At 40.3% G+C, this 25,546-nt stretch overlaps 1 protein-coding gene and 1 long non-coding RNA gene across 7 annotated transcripts in view; one reads left to right on the plus strand and one right to left on the minus strand.

Annotated features, from left to right (window-relative positions):
* The first annotated feature begins 15,131 nt into the window (after positions 1–15,131).
* On the plus strand, positions 15,132–22,165 carry LOC123328049. Its single transcript, XR_006542780.1, has 7 exons — positions 15,132–15,223; positions 16,560–16,700; positions 19,219–19,308; positions 19,424–19,509; positions 20,601–20,748; positions 21,231–21,391; positions 21,861–22,165. It is a non-coding gene; the product is annotated as an uncharacterized LOC123328049 (long non-coding RNA).
* DMXL2 (Dmx like 2) overlaps positions 19,904–25,546 on the minus strand; it is a 179,341-nt gene continuing 173,698 nt past the window's right edge. For 4 of the 6 annotated variants that reach the window (XM_006050776.3, XM_006050775.3, XM_044925010.1 and 1 more), the window contains 4 exons: positions 24,722–24,813; positions 23,691–23,743; positions 22,018–22,235; positions 19,904–21,358 (listed from right to left, as the gene is read on the minus strand). In XM_006050776.3, the coding sequence (XP_006050838.3) occupies positions 21,149–21,358; positions 22,018–22,235; positions 23,691–23,743; positions 24,722–24,813 (573 nt within the window). In that variant the 3' untranslated portion in view covers positions 19,904–21,148. Of the gene's footprint in view, positions 21,359–22,017; positions 22,236–23,690; positions 23,744–24,721; positions 24,934–25,546 lie in introns of those variants that run through there. The other 2 variants (XM_044925011.1, XR_006542778.1) reach the window with 2 other exon arrangements.

Genomic DNA, 25,546 nt, shown 5'->3' on the forward strand with positions numbered 1-25,546 from the left:
GAGCAGATATTGATCTTCCTGGGTGCTCTCTGGGCTCAGAAATTCGCATTTGGAGGCATGGAATCACTGATGATTCTGACATCCAGTTTATTGATATGGTAGAAAATACTCCATTTCTCTGTGTAGAACATAGTGATTATACACACACACACACACATTATATATATATATATATATATGTAATGTAAAATAATTATTTGAGTAAGTTTGGTTAATATTCATCGCCTCAGGGCCTCCACTAGCAACCACCAATCAGTTCTCTGTATCTACGCTTTTTTTTTTTTTTAATTTTTTTAATGTAGTATAGTTCCTTCACAGGTGTCCTGGCTGGCTCAGTGGTAAAGAATCCGCCTGCCAATGCAGGTGATGCAGGTTCAATCCCTGTTTTGGGAAGATCCCATGGAGGAGGAAATGGCACCCCAGTCGTTTACTTACCAGGAGAATCCCATGGAGAGAGAAGGCTGGCAAGCTACAGCCCATGCTGTCACGAAAGAGTTGGATATAACTTAGCAACTAAACAGTTGCTTTATAATATATGTTTCTACTGTACAGAAAGTGAATCAACTATACGTTTACATATATCCCCTCTTCTTGGATAGCCTTCCAATTTAGGTTATCCTAGAGCATTCAGTAGAGTTCCCTGAGCTATACAGTAAGTTCTCATTAGTGATGTATCTTAGACATAGAATCAATAGTGTATATATGTCAATAAACATCTCCCAATTCTTCATGCCACAGCTTCTGACCTTGATATACATAGGTTTGTTCTCTCTGTTGTTTCTAGGTCTGTTTTGCAAATAAGTTCATCTATACCACATTTCTGGAGTCCACATATATGTGTTAATATACAATATTTGCTTTTCTGTCTCTGAAACACTGAATTCTGTATGACTGTCTCTAGGTCTATCCATGTCTCTGCAAATGGCACAATTTCTTTCCTTTTCATGACTGAGTAAGAATCCATTGTATGTATGAAACATGGTTTCTTTATCCATTCCTCAGGTGATAGGACATTTCTGTAGCTCCTGTATCCTGGCTATTGTAAATAGTGCTTCAGTGAAGATTGTAGTGGTGTATCTTTTACAATCATAGTTTTTGTTGGGTTATATGTCCAGGTATGGGATTGCTTGATCATATGGTAGTTTTATTCCTAGTTTCTTAAGGAATGTCCATCCTGTTCATCATAGTGGCTGTATCCATTTGCATTCCCAAGAATGTAGAATGGTTCCATTTTTACACACCTTCTCAGCATTTATTGTTTGGAGCCCTTTTGATGACACCCATTCTGGCTGATGTGAGATGATACCTTATTGTGGTTTTGGTTTGCATTTCTCTAATAAGTGGACTCCACTGGTGGCTCAGTGGTAAAGAAGCTGCCGGGAATGCAGGAGATGTGGGCTCAATCCCCGGGTGGGCAGGTCCCCTGGAGTTGGTCCTTTACCAACCGCAGTATTCTTGCCTAGAATATTACATGGACAGAGAAGCCTGGTGTGCTAGGGTCCATGGGGTCATGAAGAGTGAGACAGGATGGAGCGACTGAGCACACACGACACACACAATCTCTTCCTTCCTGCTGTCATTCATAGGTAGGGTCTGATTATGTCCTTGTGAGCTGAACAAGGGCATTTTTGTCCAACAGTCAGGCAGAGGGACTGTGTTTACTGAGACAGGGCTTTATATAAGATCATAATAAAAACAACCACTCAAACAAGTCAAAGAGACAGTCCAAAATGGAGTCAGAACTGGTTCTTCTTTGCAAAATTAGCAAGGTACATCTTTTCTATACTTTTCCTTTTAACTGTGGCCGTCACATTAAAATATTTTTTGTAGGCAGCATATATTGAGATCATGCTTTCCTCCCAATCTACTTCTACCTCTGAATTGATGTACTGAAACAGGGACTTTAAAAAAATATTTTATTGGAACATAGCTATATCCATTTCATTATGTATTGATTGCGGCTTATTTTGTGCTACCACAAAAGAGTTATGTAGTTCCAACAGAGACTTCATAACTTGCAAAGGGAAACTATTTACTTTCTGGCTCTGTACAAAAGGTTTGTTGATCTTTGGTTTACACCATTTATATGTAATGTAATGATGTATATGATTGTTTTACATCTACTGTCTTGCTATTGTCTCATATGTCCTTGGTTCTCCTTTTCTCTTTTGCTGCTATCTTTTGGACAAGTGAAAACATTTTTATAACTTCATCATTTCCTTTTGTGGCTTAGTAGTTATAAGTTCTAGTGGTGTTGTTTTAATTTATACTGTGTATCTTTATCACAGTCTCCCTATGCCAAAGCCTTTGACTGTGTGGATCACAATAAACTATGGAAAATTCTGAAGATGGGACTACCAGACCACCTGACCTACCTCTTGAGAAAACTATATGCAGGTCAGGAAGCAACAGGTAGAACTGGACATGGAACAACAGACTGATTCCAAATAGGAAAAGGAGTAAGTCAAGGCTGTATATTGTCACCCTGTTTATTTAACTTATATGCAGAGTACATCATGAGAAATGCTGGGCTGGAGGAAGCACAAGCTGGAATCAAGATTGCCAGGAGAAATATCAATAACCTCAGATATGCAGATGACACCATCCTTATGGCAGAAAGTGAAGAAAAACTAAAGAGCCTCTTGATGAAAGTGAAAGTGAAAAAGTTGGCTTAAAGCTCAACATTCAGAAAAATAAGATTGCATAACTTCATGGCAAATAGGTGGAGAAACAGTGGAAACACTGGCTGACTTTATTTTGGGGGGCTCCAAAATCACTGCAGATGGTGACTGCAGCCATGAAATTAAAAGATGCTTACTCCTTGGAAGGAAAGTTATGACCAACCTAGATAGCATATTCAAAAGCAGAGATATTACTTTGCCAACAAAGGTCCGTCTAGTCAAGGCTATGGTTTTTCCTGTGGTCATGTATGGTTGTGAGAGTTGGACTGTGAAGAAGGCTGAGTGCAAAAGAATTGATGCTTTTGAACTGTGGTGTTGGAGAAGACTCTTGAGAGTCCCTTGGACTGCAAGGAGATCCAACCAGTCCATCCTAAAGGAGATCAGTCCTGGGTGTTCATTGGTAGGACTGATGTCGAAGCTGAAACTCCAATACTGGCCACCTGATGGCGAAGAGCTGACTCATTTGAAAAGACCCTGATGCTGGGAAAGATTGAGGGCAGGAGGAGAAGGGGACGACAGAGAATGAGATGGTTGGATGGCATCACCAACTCGATGGACATGAGTTTGAGTGAATTCTGGCAGTTGGTGATGGACAGGGAGGCCTGGCGTGCTGCTGTTTATGGGGTTGCAAAGAGTCGGACAGGACTGAGCGACTGAACTGAACTGATACTGTGTATCTTTATCACAGTCTCCTTTCAACAATACACCATTTTAACGAAGTGTGAGAACTTTGACAACATACTTTCATTCCCTTCTCCTGGCTTTTTTTATATTGTTGTTATGTATTTCATCAGTTCATGTGTTATAGGAACAAGAATGTTTTATATTATTTTTGTTTCAAGCCATCTGATTGTCTTTTAAAGAGATGTAAGTAGAAAGGTAAAAGTCTTTATATAATTTACCAGTGTAGTTACCACTACTGGTGTTCTTCCCTCTTTTGTGCAGATGCAGACTTCCATGAGGTACCATTTTATTTTGGCCTCAAGGACTGGTTTCCTTTACATTCCTTTCACATTTCTTTCATATGGGTGTGCAGGTGACAAATCATTTGATTATTTGCATATTTAAGACTTCATTTTATGTTTAGGGAGAGCAGGTAGTCAGTTGTTTGGTTGTATTTTTTTCCTCCAGTACTATGGAGATATAATTGGCTTGTAACATTAGTTTTAGGTGTTGTCGACCTAAAAAGTAGTCACAACCTAAAAGTTAAGAAGAATGGTTTATTTGGTATGAAGTTTTAGGACTGCAAGCCCAGGACACAGCATCTCAAGTGACTTTAAGAGAACTGTTCCAAGAAGGCAAGGGGTAGAGTGAGGTGATATAGAAGTTTGCAGTAAAGGGCAGGTAGTTTGAACATCAAAATATTATTATTAATTAAGGAAAACCAGATATCTCAAGAAATACAGCACTTTTCTATGTATGAGAAGATGCCAGAGTCTGGGCTTGCTGAAATCATTCCTTTCATACACATCTCAGCTATCAGGGACCACTATCCTGCCTTTTTCACATCATCCCCAAGCTCCTCAAGGCTCACCCTGGGGAGTGGCTGGTAGCTGTATAGCAGATATTGTTCTTCATGGGCATCCTCTGAGCTCAGAAATTCACATTTGTACAGCTGGAATTACTGATGATTGTGACATCCGGTTTACTGATATGACAGGAAATACTCCATTTCTCAGTGTACAACATAGGGATTTTATATTTATATATATATAAATAAAATATACACATATATATGTATATATAGTATGTAATAGATAATAATGATCACAGTAAGTTTAGTTAACATCCATCACCTGATATAGTTTTAAAAAGTTAAGGCCTATTCTCAGAGCAGCTTACAAATATGTAACTCAGCATTAAAAACTATACTCAGCATGCTGTACATGACATCTCCAGGAAAGTTATACACCCCTTTTTCTATTTCCCCCACCACCAAGGGCCTCCTCTAGCAAATGCCAAGCAGTTCTCTGTAATCTATGAGTTTGGGGTTTTATTTATTTATTTTTATTGTTTATGGTGTATAGTTGGTTTACAGTGCTTTAGTTTCTGGCGTACAGAAAGTGAATCAGCTCTATGTTTGCATATATCCCCTCTTCTTTGGATTTCCTTCCAATTTAGGTCATCATAGAGCATTGAGTATAGTTCCCTGAGCTATACAGTAGATTCTTACTAGTTATCTATCTTAGACATAGATTCAATAGTGTACATTTGTCAGTCCAAATTACCCGATTCTTCCCAAAACCCCTTTTAACCTTGATGTCCATAGGTATATTCTATCCCTCCAGGTCTGCTTTGCAGATAAGTTCCTCTCTACCACGTTTCTAGCTTCCACATATATCTGTTTACCATATTTGTTTTTCTCTTTCTGACTTACTGAACTCTCTGTGACCAACTGTCTTCTAGGTTCCTCCATCTTACACATTGACAATTTCATTCCTTTTCATGGCTGAATAATATCCACTGTATATATATGAAAAGTGAAAAGTGTTACTCGCTCAGTCATGTCCAACCTTTACAACCCCATGGACTGTAGACCATGAGGCTCCTCTATCCATGGAATTCTTCTGGCAAGAATATGGGACTGGATACTATTCCTATCTCCAATGGATCTTCCCAACCCAGGGATCGAACCTTGGTCTACTGCATTGCAGGTGGATTCTTTGCCCTATGAGCCTTGAGGAAGACCCTGTGTATATATATCACAACTTATTTGTGGAGGCAGATGTCGACGGACCTTCAGTTGTATCCATGCCATGGCTATTGTAATTTGTGCTGCTGTGAACACTGCAATACATGTGTCTCTTTGGATGATGTTTTCCTCTGAATATATGTCCAGAAATGGAATTGCATGGTTACATGGTAGTTTTATTCCTAATTTCTTAAGGAATCTGTATACTGTTCCCCATAGTAGCTATATAAATTTACATTCCCACCAAGAGCATATGAGGGTTCACTTTTTGCCACATGCTCTCCATCATTTGTTGTTTGTAGCTTTTTTGATGATAGCCATTCTGACTTTTCTGAGATGATACCTCGTGCTTTTGATTTGGGTTTCTCTAACAATTGGACAGAGAAGGCAATGGTAACCCACTCCAGTACTCTTGCCTGGAAAATCCCATGGATGGAGGAGCCTGGTGGGCTACAGTCCATGGGGTTGCTAAGAGTGGGACATGACTGAGCGACTTCACTTTCACTTTTCACTTTCATGCATTGGAGAAGGAAATGGCAACCCACTCCAGTGTTCTTGCCTGGAGAATCCCAGGGATAGGGGAGCCTGGTGGGCTGCCATCTATGGGGTCACACACAGTCGGACACGACCTGAAGCAACTTAGCAGCAGCAGCAGCAGCAGCAATTAGATTGCCCTGGAGCCTCAGCAATATAGAATCTGCCTGCAATGCAGAAGCTGTGGGCTCAATCCCTGGGTAGAGAAGATCTCCTGGAGAAGGGGATGGCTACCCACTGTAGTATTCTTGCCTGGAAAATTCCCCAGACAGAGGAGCCTGTGCGCTAGAGTCCTCTGGGTGGCTAAGAGTCAGACATAACAGAGCAGACACAGCACTAACAATCTTTTCTTTCCTGAAACTATGCTTAGGTCAGCATGGTCGGATTATCTTCCTGTGACTGAAAAAGGGCACTTTGGTCCAACAGTCAGGCAGAGGGACTGGGTTTACTGAGACAGGGCTTTATGTATGATTATAACAACAGCAACTAAAACCACTCAAAGAAACAATTCCATCATGGAGTTAGAATTGGCTCTTCTCTACAATATTAGCCTGGTACACTTTTTTTTTAATTATTTTAATCTATGCATACTGTTAAAATACATTTTTTAGGCAGCATATATTTAGGTCATGCTTTTTCCCCCAGTCTACTTTTGCCTCTGAATTGAGGTGTTGCAACAGGAGCTATGACTTTGTTGACTATGGCCATATGTCAACTGTGGCCTGGTCGATGGCTTGTTTTTGAAAATAATATTTTATTAGAATATAGCCACATCCATTTCTTTTTGCATTGACTGTGGCTGCTTTTGTGCAACAACAGAGTCGTGGAGTTGCAACAGATACTTGGTAACTTGCAAAGGGAAACTATTCATCATCTGGCCCTGTAAGAAAAGGTTTGCTGAACTTTGGTTCACACCATTTACATCTAATGTAAAGATGGATATGGTTGGTTGAAATCTGTCCTGCTCTTGTCTCATGTGTCCTTTGTTCCTTTTTTCCTCTTTTGCTGCTGTCTTTTGAATGAGTGAAAGTTTTTTTTTTATAACTTCACCTTATTTCCTTTCTCTGCTTAGTAGTTATAACTTTTTTTTTATTTTTTAACTTTACAATATTGTATTGGTTTTGTCATATATCAACATGAATCCACCATATAATGTGCATGTTTATCACAGTCCACTTTCAATCAATACACCATTTATACACAGTGTAAAACACTGGCAGAATACTTGCATTCTCCTCTCCTGGGCTTTTTAATATTTTTGTCATATATCTCATAAGTACATGTATTATAAACCAAAATATTTGTATTATTTTGCTTCAAGCAATCTGATTATCTTTTGAAGATAGGCAAATAGTGAAGTAAAAACCTTTACATAATTAACAATAGTTTTGCCATTACTGATGCGGTTTACTCTTTGCTGTAGATCCAGACCTCCATGTGGCACCATTTACTTTTGGCTTCAAGGACTGACTTCCTTTACATTCCTTTCACATTTCTTCTGTTTGGATCTGTAGGTGACCTATTGTTTGACCTTTTGTATATTTAAGATTTCATTTAATGTTTAGGCATATTTGGTAATCAGTTGTTTCTTGGTTGGATTTTTTTACTCCAGTAGTATTGAGGTATAATTGGCACATTAGTTTTAGGTGTTGTTGACTTGAAAAATAGTCACAACCTAAAAGTTGAGAGGAAGTTTTATTTGGTGGGAATTTTTAGGACTTCAAGCCCAGGAGACACCACCTCAAATGACCCTGAGGAAACTCCAAGGAGGGTGGGGAAGAGTCACATTATATAGAAGTTTGCAACAAAGGGCTGGTAGTCTGAACATCAAAATATTATTGTTAATTATGGAAAACCAGATATCTCAACTTAAGGAATTTTACACGTTTCTATGTATGGGAAGATGCAAGAGTCTGGGCTCACTGAAATCATTCCTGTCATATGCATCTCTGCTATCAGAAGCCACTATCCTGACTTTTCTTTCCCCCGCCCAAGCTCCTCAAGGCTCACCCTGGGAAGTGGCTGGTGGCTGCTATGAATAGCAGATATTTTTCTTCCTGGGTGCCCTCTGGGCTCAGAAGTTCACGTTAGATGGGCTGGAATCACTGATAACTGTGATCCTGATTTATTGGTATGGCAGGAAATTCTCCATTTCTTAGTGTACAACATAGTGATTTTATACATGTATATATATGTATGTACATATGTAATATAAAATGATCATCATAATTTTAGTTAAGATACATCACCTGCCATAGTTAAAAAAAATTAGTAAAAATGTTAAGACCTACCCTCAGAGCAGCTTACAAATATGTAATACAGTGTTACAATCTATACTCAACATGCTGTACATCGTATCACCAGGACTTATTGTATGACTGGAAGTTTGTACCTTTTCATTACCTTTTCCTAATTTTCCCACCAAGAGACTCCTCTAACAACCACCAATCAGTTCTATGTATCTCTGAGTTTGGGATTTTTATTTTAAAAAAATTTTAATGGTGTATAGTTGCTTTACAGTGTTTAATTTTCTGCTGTACAGAAAATGCATCAGCTTTCTGTTTGGATATCCTTCCAATTTAGGTCATCATGGAGCAATGAGTGGAGTTCCCTGAGCTATACAGTAGGTTCTCATTAGTCATCTATCTTAGACATAGACTCAATAGTATAAATTGTCAATCCAAATCTAATTCTTCTCAATGTCCTTTTTAACTTTGATGTCTGTAGGGTTTGTTCTGTTTCTTTAGATCTGCTTTGCAAATAAGTTCATTATACCACATTTCTAGGTTCCACACATGTTAATATACAATATTTCTTTTTCTCTTTCTGCCTTAACTGAACTCTGTATGACTGTCCCCAGGTCCATCCACATCTCTGCACATAACACACTTCATTCTCTTTTTATGACTAATAGTCCAGTGTATATGTACCATGATTTCTTTAGCTGGTCCTCACTGATGGACATTTGTGTTGCTTCTATATCCTGGTTAAAGTAAACAGTGCTTCAGTGCACATTACAGAGGATGTGGCTTTTTCAGTGATAGATTTTGTCAGGTATATGCCCAGGTGCGAGATTGCTTGGGCTTGTGGTAGTTCTAGTCCTAGTTTTTTAAGGAATCTCCATACTGTTCTCCATAGTGGCTGTATCAATTTATGTTCCTACCAAAAGCGTAGGACAGTTCCCTTCTCTCCACACTCTGTCCAGAACTTGGTGGTGGTACAGATAATATTTAATTTTTTTAGTTGGTGTATAATTGATTTACAATATCTTCCTGATTTCTGGTGTACAACAATGTGAATCAGCATTCCTGCCATTTGAGCCTCCCTCTCACCATCTCCACCATCCCACCTGTCTAAGTCATCACCCAGAACTGAGCTGAGTTCCCTGTGCTCCATAGCTGCTTCCTACAAGCTGCTGCTGCTGCTAAATCACTTCAGTCGTGTCCGACTCTGTGTGACCCCACAGACGGCAGCCCACCAGGCTCCTCCGTCCGTAGGATTTTCCAGGCAAGAGTACTGGAGTGGGGTGCCATTGCCTTCTCTGTCCTACAAGCTATCTATTTTTATACAAGTAAGTGTGTGTATATCAATGCTACTCGCTCAATTCATGCCACCCTCTCCTTCCCCCACTGCCTGTCTTTTCCTGCCCTGCCTGAAAATAGATTCAGAGGTATATATATCTCTCTTCTAGAGTCCATATATATGAATTAATATCTGTTTTTCTGACTTACTTCACTCTGCATGACATTCTCTGTGAGGTTCATCCACCTCATACATTAACTCAGTTTCATTTCTTTTCATGGCTGAGTAATACTCTATTGTGTGTATATGTATCACAACTTGTTTATCAAGGCAGATGTCAATGGACATCTTGGCTGCATCCATGTCATGGCTATTGTAAATTGTGCTGCTGTGAACTTTGGGGCAAATGTGTCCTTTACAATGATGGGTTTTCCTGGATATATGGCCAGAAATGGATTGCTTGGTCATGTATTAGTTTTATTCCTAGTTTTTAAAGGAATTTCCATACTGTTCTCCATAGTAGCTGTATAAATTTACATATCCACCAAGAATGTAGAAGATTCACTTTTATCTACACCCTCTCTATCATTTATTGTTAGTAGCCTTTTTGATAACTGACATTCTGAGGCTGGTGTGAGAGGATACCTCACTGGGGTTTTATGTTTCTTTAATCAATGGATTACCCTGGACCTTCAGCAGCACAGAATCCACCTGCCATGCAGATGTTGGTTCAGCCCTTGGGTAGGGAAGATCCCCTGGACAAAGGGATGAGTACCCGCTCCAGTATTCTTGCCTGGAAAATTCCGCAGAGGAGCCTGGTGCACTGTAGTCCACTAGGTGACTAAGCATCAAACAGTTTTGAGCAGACACAGCACCAATCTTTCTTTCCTGCAGCCATTAACAGGTAGGGGGTCAAATTATCTGTGGGCTGAACAAAGGCACATTAATCCAACATTCAGGCTGAGGGTTGGTTTACTGAGGCAGGGCTTTATGTATGATTATAACAACAGCAACCAAAACAAGTCAAAGAAACAGTCCCAACATGGAGTCAGAATTGGTTCTTCTCTGCAACATTAGTATGGTACATCTATGTGTTTCTATTCTTTTACTTCTAATCTGTGGGTATCATACTGAAATCTTTTTTGTAGACAGCATATATAGATCATGCTATCTCCCCATATTTACTTCTGCCTTGTATTTACTTACTTCTGCCCCATATTTACTTCTGAATTGAGGTACTTAAGAGACTAATAAACTATGGCCTGGCAGATGGCCTGTTTTTGAAAATACTATTTTGTTGGGACATAGCCACATCCATCCCTTGATGTATAGACTGCGGCTGCACTTGTGCTACAACAGCGTCACGTCGCTGCAACAGAGACTTCACGACTTGCAACAGGAAACCGTTTACCTTTCAGCCCTCAAGTTTACACCATCTATATCTAATGTAATGGTCAATGTGTGTTGTTTACATCTACTGTCTTTCTGTTGTCTCATGTGTCCTTTGCACCTTTTCCCGTGTGCTGCTATCTTTTGGAGGAGTGAAAACTTTTATGTAATTTCACCTTATGCTCTTTCTGGCTTTGCAGTTATAAGTCCTTTCTGTGTTCTTTCACATTATTTAACTGTGTATCTTTATCACAGTCTGCCTCAGCAATATACCATTTTATATGCAGTATTTGACAACATACTTTCATTCCCCTTTCCTGGCCTCTTTGACATTGGTGTCATGTATTTCACCAGTACTTATGTTATAAAACCAGAAATGTTTGTATTATTTTTGCTTCAGGGAATCTGATTGTCTTTTAAACAGAGGTAAATAGGTCAAAGTCTTTAATTTCCCGATATACTTACTTGTGTTCTTAAGTCTTTTGTGAAGGTGCAGACCTCCATGTAGTACCATTTCCTTTTGGCTTGAAGGACTGACTCCTTTCTATTCCCTTCGCATTTCTTCTATATGGATGTGCAGTTGACAAATTGACCATTTTCATATTTGAGACTTCATTTCATGTTTAGGGGGAGCAGGCAGTCAATTTGTTGGTTGGATTTTTCCTCCAGTTTTATGGACATATAATCGTAATATCACGTTAATTTTAATCCATGCAACACAGTGATTTTATACATATTTTATGTATATATATAATGTGAAATGATCACAGTAAGTTTACTTAATATCCAACATCTGACATAGCTAAAAAAAAAATCTGTGATGAGAACTTCCAAGACCTAGTCTCTTATCAGCTTACAAATCAGCAATACAGTATTTTCATCTATATTATCTATACTCAGCATGCTGTAACTTAAATACTCAAGACTTAATCTATAACTGAAAGTTTGTTCCTTATAACCACTTGCTTATTTTTCCCCTACTACCAACAACCTCCCCTTACAACCACCAACCAGTTCTCTGTCTATGAGTTTGGGGGGTTTTATTTTATTTTACTTTTTGTTTTTTATTAGTTTTTAATGGAGTATAGTTGCTTTACAATGTTTGCTTCTTCTGTAGAGAAACTGAATCAGCTATATGAGTACACACATACACCGAACTGGTCTGTATGTTGAAGTGAAGTGAAGTGAAGTGAAGTGAAGTGAAGTGAAGTGAAGTCGCTCAGTCGTGTCCGACTCTTTGTGATCCCATGGACTGTAGCCTACTAGCCTCCTCCCTCCATGGGATTCTCCAGGCAAGAGTACTGGAGTGGGTTGCCATTTCCTTCTCCAGGGGATCTTCCTGACCCAGGGCTCGAACCCGGGTCTCCTGCATTCCAGGAAGGTGCTTTAAACTCTGAGCCACCAAACATATACACATATGGACCAAACATATACACTTAACTGATCACATGGATCACAACCTTGTCTAACTCAATGAAACTATGATCATGCCGTGTAGGGCCAACCAAGACATATGGGTCATGATGGAGAGTTTAGACAAAATGTGGTCCACTGGAGAAGGGAATGGCAAACTACTTCAGCATTCTTGCCATGAGAACCCCATGAACGGCATGAAAAGGCAAAAAGACATGACACTGAAAGATGAGCTCCCCAGTTCAGTAGGTGCCCAATATGCTACTGGAGAAGAGTGGAGAAATAGCTACAGAAGCAATAGAGAGGCTTTTGTGATTAGAAGTGCAGTGCATGTTGGGGTCCCTGTGTTTTCTTGAATGATAGATTTCTCGGAATCTAGAGCCAGGTGTAGAAATGTCAGCTCCTTGACTGACCTCTCTTGACAGTGTTTGGGCAGGTATTTGGAGGCTGTCCTTTCTTCTGGGCACCAACCGTGTATATTCCCAGGGGTAGGTAGCAGGGTTCCTTTCCTCCAGGCAGTCTCCCAGTTACTGTTTGTAGCCCTGTGAGAATGCTAACTAGACCAGTGGGATTTGATTTCTTGTCATCCTTCTTATGGACATGCCTGCAGTCATTAGGAATGTGGAAGCATTTTGGTTTCTTATTGAGGTTTAAGTTTTCTGGTTTTGATTTTTCCTTCAAAGGTGTGAAGATAATATAGCTGTAGCAACTGACTTCCTTAAGTTCCATCTTGGCCAAAATTTACTTCTGCAATACCCGTCCTGGGACAAGTCCTAAGGGCAGCCATTATGGTTAACAGCCCCCCATGTCCTGTGGACTCTAGGTGCCCCGAAGCCCTGGCTGTCCGGTTGTACTGCCAGGACATGTCCACAAGTGGGCAGCATTTTTCCACATCCACCTTGGGTTCCTAGTGCAACCAGAGCCTTAGGGAATGTCAGGTTCCTGGGCTGTGCCTTCCAGTGCAATGTGTCTGAGCAAACACCTAGGGGCTTGTGTCCCACAGCCTCCTCTCCTTAAAGCTATACTCTCCTGCATTTTAACTAATCCCAACAGGTCCAGAGCACCCAGATCTAGACACCAAGGTGCCTAGGAAGCTGCACTCTCGGGAAGGAAGCTTGAGCTGGGAACCTTAGCACCAGGAGAGGGTGGAGATCAGTTGACTATTGCTTCCAAGATCCTCCAGGCCTTGATTCCACTCCGGACTCCAGTCCCAGCCAGAGCCGAGCAGACACTGGAGGTTGAAGAGGGGTCTCAGGAAGGGCACCCTGCCAGGCTGTCTCGACCTCACCCTGTCCCAACCTGGGACACAAGCTTGCGTCGACTCCTGGTATAGGAGAAACGTCAAATAAAGTAGGTTCGAGGAGATACAGTAGGAATTACTTTTCTTTTCCTTTGACATCGTGCCCAAGTTGTATAGTCTATTGGTTGTTCTGTGCTTGTTGTCAGTGTACAGACCTCTGATACAGATATGATGGTAACTATAGGCTGTATCTATGTTTCTGGGTTTTTTTTGTCACAGAGCTTCTTGCAGAAGGTCATGCCCCCTGCTGAGCACAAGGTCCTTGTGGATTATCTATGTCTGACCCAGTTTTCAGTGTATATGAGGAAGGAAAGAGACTATCTCTGTGGATTACCTTTAGAGATGGCCATTTCTGTGGTCGGGTCAGAGGCAGAAACTTCTGTGTGTATGTGAAAAACAAACGAAAGAAGAAAGTAAGAAAGCTGATAATTCTGGTGGATTATCTATGATGGATACCGAGTTCTCTATTTCTGCTAGCCTGGACCCCCTAATTCATCCCCACCCCCTTCACTTCTGGATTTGTCTTTTTTTTTTTTTCTGGTTCCCTTGGTATGAGATAGAACCTTCTCAGGGTCTCTCTTTGGGGTGTAAATTCGATCCTTCGTTTATTTTTCTTCAGTCCAGACGGGGACATTATGGGCCCTGTGGTCTTCCGCTGTCTGGCTGAGTCTCTGGAGCAGAGGATCCTTCAATTTCCATCCCCGTGGCTTCCAGGGGCATAACATCCCCGTCTCTCAGTGGGGTTTTCTCTGGCCGAGTAATAGTCCGTCCCTTATAGGCGGCACATCTTGTTGAAGCTCTAACGTATCGGTGGGGATTTTGCTGTTTCTCTGTCTTGGTTCCCGTGAATATTGCTGCAGTGCTTGTGGATGTGCACGTCTCTTTCTGAATGATGGGTTTCTAGGGGTTTAAGCCCAGGGCTGGGAATGTCAGCGCCTAGGCTTAGTCTCTCTTGAGAACTTTTTGGCAGGCATTCGAAGACTGTCCATTTTTCTGGGAGTTGCCAGTCCTTCACACCGACAGTGTCGGGGGCTCCCTTTGCTCCAGCCCCTCTCCCACATTTAGTGCCTGTAGCCTTGTGACGACACCTAACTTGCCTGGTGGATTTGATGTCTCCTTGTCCCTTTGATTGGTATTCCTTCAGGAATCAGGGATCTTGAGTGTTTTGCCCTGAGTGTGGTATTATGTGCTTTTTGTTGTTCCTTCCAGTGTGTGTTGGAAAATATACCTGTGCGGTTGGCCACCTTAAAGTCCAAGGTGTTTGGAATATATCTCTGCAATACCTGCCGCAGGACAGGTCCTAAGAACAGCGGTTATCGTTCACAAGTCCCTAAGCCTTGTGACTTACAGGTGCCCTGAGCAAGTGTGGTGCCATTATACTTACAGGTAGTGTCCACAAGGTTATAGCACGTTCCTGCCCACCTCAGGTTCCTGGGTCAAACAGAGCCTTAGCCAAAGCTAGATTCCTAGGTTTGAATTTGAGTGGAATATGCCTGAGGCAAACTTCTCAGTCTTGTTCTCTCTGTGACTTCCCCCCGGTGCTTTACATGCCAGACCACCAGACTAATCAGATCCCTGGCCTCATCAAGGGGACTAGACATGGAAGCCTAGCGTGCTGCAGTTCATGGGGTCGCAAAGAGCTGGACACAACTGCGTGACTGACAGACATGCAACACATCCTGTCCTATACAGGTAGCCTGAGGCAGTTTTCCTTTAGGGACTGGATAAGAGTCTCTCACAAGCTTATTTCCTCTCGCTCTTTGTGTCAGCCTGCATACTCTTAACTCCCTTAACTTGGGGGGTGGGTGTGCGTGTGGAGCTTAAGTTGAAGAATGCACCATGAAGTCCAAAGACATATCTAGTATCAGTAATATGCCTACCATATATTTCTCAGAGAGTCCATGGGAATCTGTGAGAAGTATTTAGATATCTGTAGAGGAACCCAGGTGTTGCGAGATGGCATCAGAGGGCAGACACACTGAAACCATAATCACAGAAAACTAGTCAATCTGATCACACGGACCACAGCCTTGTCTAACTCAATGAAACTCAGCTATGCCGTGTGGGGCTATCCAAGACGGGTGGGTCATGGTGGAGAGGTCTGACAGAATGTGGTCCACTGGAGAAGGGAATGGCGAACCACTTCAGTATTCTTGCCTTGAGAACCCCATGAACAGTATGAAAGGCAAAATGATAGGATACTGAAAGAGGAACTCCCTAGGTCGGTAGGTGCCCAATATGCTACTGGAGATCAGTGGAAAAATAACTTCAGAAAGAATGAAGGGATGGAGCCAAAGCAAAAAACAATACCCAGTTGTGGATGTGACTGGTGATAGAAGCAAGGTCCGATGCTGTAAAGAGCAATATTGCATAGGAACCTGGAATGTTAGGTCCATGACTCTAAAGGAGATCAGTCCTGGGTGTTCATTGGAAGGACTGATGCTAAAGCTGAAACTCCAATACTTTGGCCACCTCATGTGAAGAGTTGAGTCATTGGAAAAGACTCTGATGCTGGGAGGGATTGGGGGCAGAAGAAGAAGGGGACGACAGAGGATGAGATGGCTGGATGGCATCACCGACTCGATGGACACAAGTTTGAGTAAGCTCCGCTAGTTGGTGATGGACAGGGAGACCTGGTGAGCTGCGATTCATGGGGTCACAAGGAGTCAGACATGACTGAGCAACTGAACTGAACTGAGGGCAATATTTACACAACAATGCAGGGCTATGTGGGTTTGAACTGAGGAGTGAAACTCATTTGAATTCTTACATTGCAGAGTTTGAGTCTCAACTGTCTTACCTATAAAACAGGGATTCTGAAATCTATTTATCACTAACAATAGAAAAATGCCTCATGGGTTTGTTTTGGGGGTTCTAGCATTGATGTTTTCACTGCTATGGCCTGAGTTCAATCCCTGGTCACGGAACTAAAATCCCACCAGCAAAGTGGTACAGAGAAAAAAGAAAAAAAAAAGGGGGAAAGAAAGAAACAAGGAAAAGAATTTTACTGGATTTTTTTGTCTTTCAGACCAGCAAAAACTGTGGAAATCGCACTAACAGGTCTGCCTTGCAAGAAATGGTTAAAGTTCTTCAAGAGATAGAAAATTATATGGATCAGAAACTGATATCTACATCAAGAATGGAAAAGAAATAGAAGAAATAAATGTAGGTAAGATCGTATTTTTTTTACTCACAATTGATTTCCATATGTAACTGTTAAAGGTAATAACAGAGACAATGTACTGAGATGATGGAAAATGGAAGTGAATGACAGCAACGTTATAGAGGCGGCAGAGAGGAATGGGAACAGTACAGTATACCTGTACTATCTATGGAGCAGTATAATGTTACCTGAAAGTAACTTAAATCTGTGGCAAATGTAGAAGAAAAATTTTAGAGCAGCCACTTACACTCCTTTTACAGAAGTATAATAGATTTAATAAGAGAAGATAAAGTTGAATCATATTAAATGCTCAACTAACACCAGAGAAGGCAGAAAAGATTTTTTCAAGTGCAACAAAGAGAAAACAGTTATAGCTGTATTAATATTTACCATGTTCTTATCAATAATCACTTTAAATGTAAATGATCTAAATATACCAGTAAAAGACAGTCAGGATTTAAAAAAAAAAAAAAACAACAAAACCCAAGACCCAACACCTACTTTAAAGACACAGATTAAAAGTAAAGAAATGGAAAAAGGTAAACTATGCTAACATGAATCAAAAGAAAACTAAAATAGCTATGTTAATTTCAGACAAAATAGATTTCAGAACAAGTAAAATATATCCACTTTTTTAGATTCTTTTCCCATATAGGCCATTAGAGTATTGAGTAGAGTTCTCTGTACTATACAGTTGGTCCTTATGTTTTATATATGCTGCTAAGTCGCTTCAGTTGTATCCAACTCTATGCAATCCCATAGACGGCAGCCCAGCAGGCTCCCCCATCCTTGGGATTCTCCAGACAAGAACACTGGAGTGGGCTGCCATTTCTTTCTCCAATGCATGCAAGTGAAAAGTGAAAGTGAAGTCACCCCGTCGTGTCCGACTCTTAGCGACCCCATGGACTGCAGCCCACCAGGCTCCTCTGTCCATGGGATTTTCTAGGCAAGAGTATTGGAGTGGGGTCCCATTGTCTTCTCTGATATTTTATATATAGTATTGTGTATATGTCAGTCCCAATCTTCCAACTTATCCCTACCTTCCCTTACCTCCCTGGTAACTATAAGTTTGTTTACTACATCTGTAACTCTACTTCTGTTGTGTTAAATAAGTTCATTTGTATCCTTTTTTAGATTCCTCATGAAAACAATATCATATGCTATTTGTCTTTCTCTGACTTCATTCAGTATAACAATCTCTCAGTCCATCCATGTTGCTGCAAATGCATTTTGGTTTTTTTTTGTTTATGGCTGCATAATATTCTGTTGTGTGTGTATGTGTGTGTGTGTAATATATATATATAACACACACCACATCTTCTTTAGCCATCTTTTGATGAACGTTTAGGTTGCCTCCATGTTCTGGCTGTTGTGAAACAGGGCTGTAATGCACACTGGGATGCATGTACCTTTTTGAGTTATAGTTTTCTCTGGATATATGCCCAGGAGTAGTATCACTTCATGAAGATCAGAATGGCCATCATCAAAAATCAACAAACAATAAGCGCTGGAGAGGCTGTGGAGAAATGGGAACCCTCCTACACTGTTGGGCTGGAATGTAAATTCCAGCAGCCATTATGGAAAACAGTATGGAGGTTCCTCAAAAACAAACTAAAACTAGATTTAGCATATATGATCCTGCAATCCCACTCCTGGGCATATATCCAGAGAAGATGAAAACTCTAATTTGAAAATACATGCACCCAGTGTTCACAGCAGCACTATTCACAACAGATGAATGGATAAAGAAGATATGGTGTGTGTGTATATATATATATAATGGAATACTATGCAGCTATTAAAAAGAATGAAATGCTGCCATGGATCAATTCAGTTCAGTCACTCAGTTGTGTCCGACTCTGCGACCCCATGAAGTGCAGCACGCCAGGCCTCCCTGTCCATCACCAGCTCCCGGAGTTCATTTGCAGTAATACAGATGAAAGTGAAAGTGAAGTTGCTCAGTCATGTCCGACTCTCTGCGACTCCATGGACTGTAGCCCACCAGGCTCCTCCATCCATGGGATTCTCCAGGCAAGAGTACTGGAGTGGGTTGCCATTTCCTTCTCCAGGGGATCATCCCGGCCCAGGGATCAAACCCAGGTCTCCTGTGTTGCAGGCAGACGCTTTAACCTCTGAGCCACCAGGGAAGCCCATTGACCTTCAGATTTTCATACTAAGTAAACCTTCAGAGAAAGACAAAGGATATCATTTATATGTGGAATCTATAAAAAAAAAATACAAATGAACTTATTTACAAAACAGAAACAGACTTACAGACATAGAAAACAAACTTATGGTTACCAAAGGGGAAAGGTGGTGTGGGGGATAAATCAGGAGTATGGGATTAACAGATACACACCACTATATATAAAATAGATAAACAAGGATTTACTGTATAGCACAGAGAACTGCATTCAATATAATGGAAAAGAACTGGAAAAATATATATAACTGAATCACTTTGTTGTGTACCTAACAGTATTGTAAATCATCTACAATTTTGAAAAATTCTATTATCTTACAGACTGACCACATCACCAGGTACTACTTTAGTATAATACATACAGTGATGGAGAGAATGCAACATATAGAAGTTACTGTATGCAGAACTGAGGTAAGTGTATGTGCATGCATGCTCAGTCATGTCCGACTCTTTTGTGACCCCATGAACTGCTGCCCGCCAAACTCCTTTGTCCCATACTGGAGCAGGTTGCCATTTCCTCCTCCAGGGGATCTTCCTGACCCATGGATCACACACTTGTCTCCCGCGTTGCAGGCGGATTCTTTACCTGCTTAGCCACTGAGGAAAGCCCCGGTATGTATATGTGTATGCTTATTATTTTTGTCGCATTTGTGTTCCTAAGTATTTAGGCATCCTCCCTTTTCTTCACCAGTCCACATGAGCACCATCCCCAGCTTAGCTCCTTCACCAGTGTGGACACCAAAACGCACTCTAACTTTAATCAAGAAGATAAAGTAATGTTAGTTCTTACCCTACTGAATCCCAACATTGCGTGCCTTCTGTCTGGTCACCTCTGTATCCCGTTTCCTAAAATGGCTTCTCATATAGAAGGCACTCATAAATATTTGTAAATGAATGAACTGCCCAATATCTTAAGAATTTTCCAATAGTTAAGCAAAGTTTTATTAAAGTTAAAATGGTCTCAACTGTTATAAATATTATCAAAGAATGCCACACCAAACTGAGATAAAACTCTAACAAATAACATTTATTTTCCTTTTACATATGTATTTCACAGCCTAAATACCACACTGCCCTCAGAGAAAGGTGCTTTGATGCCATTATATTTCACTATTTACTGCACAGGCATTAAACATTCTCATTAACATGATGAGACAATTTGCTGGTAAACATTTAAACACACAGACACTGGTTTCAATATTTCAAGAACATATTTTTGGTCATAACCAAGAAGTACATCAAAATATGACAACATTGGCTAATATTTTTCAAGCAAATAATATTTAACTCTGCATAGTTTATACAATAGGCTGTGATAATAAATAATATCACCAATCTCATCAACTATTAATTGGCCACAAAAAGCCTAACATTCATTTTAATTATGATATGAAATGCTCTACTGGTATAGTTTCAACATAGCCTTCAAATGTTGTGAGTGTTTAACCTTGAATAGTGAAAAGAAAAAGTACTAAACTGGACTAAAAAAAGAAATATTAACTTGGTATGGTTTGGTTAACTACAAAAATGTCATGTCCAACTATTACATTCCTAACATGAAGGCAAATATTTAAATAGAAAAACTAGCAGTCCAAAAAATGTGAATGTGCAAACTGTGAGGAAAACATTGCATTTAATTTGCACTCATTTGCAAATTACAGTACTAGCTCAGTATAAACACTAACAGGAAAAATATTCAGCAGGAAAAGAATGGGAACAACCTCTCACAGCAGAGAACTAGTCACTGCACGGGGCTCCAAAGCTTAGAGTGTTTCTGGTGACCTGGAGCTTCTAACTCTTTATGACTGTTCTTCATTCAACAAAGGAGACTGCAGGCATGCTACAATCGTGGTAAGAATAGGAAGAAAAACCTGAAACAGCAACATTTTCTTCCTAGATTTAGTGTAAAAGTCCTTCTCATTATTATAACTTAGTTACAGGCTAACTTCTAACCTTGATTGTTTTCTGAGTCAGGTTTGCTAAATGCTGTAAAGAATAGCTACCCTTCATACAATACTAGGTTTTGCTTTATTTAAATATTGTCAGCATGATAAAGGTTACATGCACAGTCATTCTACCAGCCCACATAGGCACAACGCGGCCTAACACTCACCTTTGATCAGATTCTACAGAGATTCTCTGTATTCTTTTCAATGGGTAAACAACTGCTTGGAAAGCAGAAATGCCTAACAATTTCTGCAGGGTGTTTTTAACTGAAGTGTTTATAAAAATAAAGCCCCAACCTTTAAGCCTACAGAATGTCAAGAATTCTATGAGGGATGTTAAAAGCACTGGGCAAAACCCTGGTTTTCAATGTCCCGTCTGCCCCACAGGAGAAGATCCGGTTGCCCTGGGTGATGTTGATCTGCATGACTCCAGCCCCCAGGTTCCTGAATATGGACTGTTTAGCGTGTTCATTTTTAAATGAATGAATTAGGCCATGGCCTGTCAATCTCCAAACCTAGTTTAGAGGAAAACGTGAAAACAAAAAAGTGTAAGTCTTTTAAGAAAGAAATGAGAAACTTTCAAAAACAAGACCTTCACTTGTGTTCTCCCAGCCCAAATGACCTCTTTAAAGCCCAAACTACCTCTTTCCCAATAGCTTATTTAATTAGAAATAACACCATTCACAGGGCCATTTACTATCTTTACAGTTCCCTGTACCTTCTTTCAAATTCCTTTTTTCCACATCTTCTTGTTTCATATTAACCATATATAACCCCATCTCTAGTTCAATTAAATACATTCCTAACATACTAAGCTTTGGCCCTGGGGCAGTATAAAAGAACAGTACTGCCTCACTTATCTGGAAACCTCAACTGTGCAAAATAGAGTCAGGGACTGGAGACAGAGGTAGAGAGAGGGGAGGAGGTCCCCAGAAACTCCATGCGTTAATTAAACACATAGAGTTCTTTAAAGCTTTTTATGACCTGAGAGGATACTGAGTTCATCTGGTTTTCTAGGTCCTAACAAGAACCACACGGAAAGAAGGAAGGAAGCAAGAGACAGCGTTCGCACAAAGAGGGTGGTTAGTTTTTTGCTTTGGTTCCCCTTGCCAATCAGCCTTGACAGAAGATAAACATAATAGCACGTTTGCACGTCTCTCATATGATGACTCACCTTGATGTTACCTTCTGCTGAACCTGTAGTAAAATATTCCTCACAGGGGTCGAGAGCCAGCGCCTTAATAGCAGAGTCATGCGCCTGGAATGTGTGCATGAGCTGTCTCTGCCTGATGTCAAAAATGCAGATGTAGCCTTTCCTGCCTCCAGATATGAGGAGTTGCTGTTTTGGTGCATACTGAAGAACCGTGGCACCATGATCGTGGCATGTGAAACCTGGAGAGAAACATCAAGAGCCTTTCCCAAACCATGTCTACTTTGGTACTGCTGGTAATTTTTAAATACACATTTCAGTAATACAGAAATTACTGTCACAGTTTCCCTTCTAAATTTCTATAATCATGATCAAAGTAAAAAGATTGCAAGCGCTGACAGAAAAAAACTTATTCATAACCTTAGTATGAAAACACACATATACACAGGAAATTTAAGCCCTAACTAAGCTATACTGTCTCCTAAGAATGCAGAAGCCAAAATGCAGAGGAGAACAAGCTTCTCAGGGATACTCGATGTCTTTACTAACACCCACCAATGACAACAAGTATTTACCCTTTCACAGTCCCTGTCTATACATAAAGCCTTATCAACAACTGTCTAGAGCACAGAGGACCATATTTAATATTCTGTGATAAACCGTAATGGAAAAGAATGCATGTACAACTGAATCTCTTTGCTATATAGCAGAAATTAACATTGTAAATCAACTATACTTCAAAAACACTGTAAATCAACTATTCTTCCTAATGAAGTAATTAAAACTACACTAGTGTGAAAACTGCCAGCTACAAATTAAGAAGCTATCCTTCCTGGGACTCTCTGCATTCTAATATGATTAAAGCCTTAATATTAATTTAAAAGATGTTAATAATTATTCACCAAAACAAGAATTTTTCAATCAAAATTGAAAATTACATCTCTCAAATAATACCTCTTCATCGTAAAAGAAATCTTTTTTTTTTTTTTTTAAGTCCACCTAGCTTTGTTTAACTCAAAACTTACTAGAACTTTGAGCATTTTTGGTGGTATCGTGTGGAAAACTGATCTATAGGATGGCAATCTGGAAACGCTGTCACAAAAGGAATAATGTTCAATTGGCATTGTTCATATTTCTAATTCATCATAAGGTTAACTTTCATTTTATGGTTAGGTTTAATTCTTTAAAATATGATCTCATTTCTGGTGAGCTCAATAAATACTTTGCCACTAACTCCTTCAACAGCCTTGACTCTGGAACCATATGGACTGAAGCCCACCAGGCTCCTCTGTCCGTGGGATTCCATGGGCAAGAATACTGGAGAGGATTGCCATGACCTCCTTCAGGGGATCTTCCCGACCCAGGGATCGAACTCGTGTCTCCTGTGACCGCTGCATTGGCAGGTGCGTTCTTTACCACCAGCACCAACTGGGAAGACTTGTTAGTAGCACCACTCCCCATACCATGTATTCTGAAGGGAATACAACACAAAGATTACTCTAGCCTAGCTGGATGTCTGAGACCATACATATTTACCTCAGCAAGCCAGCCAGCATTCCAGGCAACTTTTAGAATTTTATTCATTCTATATATTTCTCCATTTTTAACCCATGAACAAACTATACACACTGAATTTACTAGTTAAAACCAGGAAAGCACTCTTTCACAGCATAATGAAAATCGAAGAGTTGACTCACCATGAATGAGGCTGTTTCCAGGTGTTATCAATGTGTCCCAGAGGCATACATTTCTAATAAAAATACATCATAGACAAGTTGTTCTAAATCATCACTGGGATTTACATCAAATATTTTTACTTATTGAGTCTTATGGTTTTTTGGTTCACTTACATTTATAAAGCAGTGATTCTCAACTAGGACAAGGGTAGTAGACGTTAGGACTGAGGATATATCACTTCCAAGAGTCTATCCTTTTCAAACTACAGGATTCTGTGTCTCACATGGGTCCCACCTGACTCGTCCCCATCTCATCTCCTGGCCCTCTCTCTTTTCCATTATTACTCCAGGGAAAATGAGACATTATTTCCTGAGTAGAAGAGATGCTTCTCTATCCCTGGTCATCAACACCACAGGGAAATGAGAGGTATCATTCATGGGCACATGCTGTCAATGAAAACAATCGAAGGCAAAGAAGATGTTGAGAATGCTGCTGCTAAGTCGCTTCAGTCGTGTCCGACTCTGTGCTACAGAGTCTCAAAAATCTGCCAGTATTTAACACCGGTTAAAAAAAATTCCACATACTTATTAGCAGATTACATTGGGAGTAATTTTTGCCTCTTTCTGATAAGGAAAACTGCTTAAAAGAATTTGTAACAGTTTTTGTATTTCTGAGGTTGTAAAACCTGACTAAATATAGAAATCCATACTTTCTGGAGAAGGCAATGGCACCCCACTCCAGTACCTCTTGTTTGGAAAATCCCATGGACGGAGGAGCCTGGTAGGCTGCAGTCCATGGGGTCACTAGAGTCGGACACGACTGAGCGACTTCACTTGCACTTTTCACTTTCATGCATTGGAGAAGGAAATGGCAACCCACTCCAGCGTTCTTGCCTGGAGAATCCCAGGGATAGGGGAGCCTGGTGGGCTGCGTCTATGGGGTCGCACAGAGTCGGAAACGACTGAAGTGACTTAGCATAGCATACTTTCTAGCAAGAGTGCCTTTCTGCCTAAAATAGGCTTATTTCTGGTTTGCATCTTTGTCAACCCACCTGTTATCATTGGAGTGTCCAGATGTGGCAACTAGACTTGAAGAAGTAACAAATGCAAAGTCACTTGTGGCTTTACTGTGGCACTGCCAGCTCTGTGGGGACGAAGTGCAGCTGCTGTTATCTCAGAACCCAGTAAGAGGTGGTACAGCACACACACACACCGCTCTGCTAATCATTTACTACATGCAAAAGCTGTAGACAGTTTTTAAAATCTAGAATAAAGAGTAAATGATAGGATTTGCTGTCATCTGCACATTATTTGGCTAATATCAAACTTAAAGAAGTTGGTAAAAACATGGAATTAAAGGTGACTTTTTTAGATTATGTAACAAAGGGATAAAACAAGTACATGAATTTAAGCAAGAAATTTAATTATATTAAGGGTCCAGGCAATTTTAGTGCTTATCTCAAATATATTTAATAAGCTTTAATAATATTAAATCATAACAAACAGCCACCACCCAAAGAGGAACAACTCCTACATGCCCATCTAGTCTTAGACCTGAAGGACTTAAGTCAAACTGTAACCTTAATATAGATACCTAGCTTCCTTACCACCTCTGTGGGCCCTGCCTTCACTCCAGGTAAAGAGCAATAGTAAAAAACAAAGTCAAAAGTAGTCCTGAAAAATAATCCACAGGTTTAAGGTTGCCCAAGACTGCCTAAGGATGTCCCAGAGCTGTAGCAAACCACTTACTGAGACAGATATGACTCTCCTTTTTGTATCAGGTGTGGAAGAACAGAAACTTGGAGGTGAGGAGTCAGGAGGAGGAGCAGGGTATTTAAAATAAAATAGACATTTTGTTTGAAATTATTTTGGTATAT

This window comes from Bubalus bubalis, chromosome 11 (assembly GCF_019923935.1).
Source record: "Bubalus bubalis isolate 160015118507 breed Murrah chromosome 11, NDDB_SH_1, whole genome shotgun sequence".
NCBI classification, from domain to species: domain Eukaryota; kingdom Metazoa; phylum Chordata; class Mammalia; order Artiodactyla; family Bovidae; genus Bubalus; species Bubalus bubalis.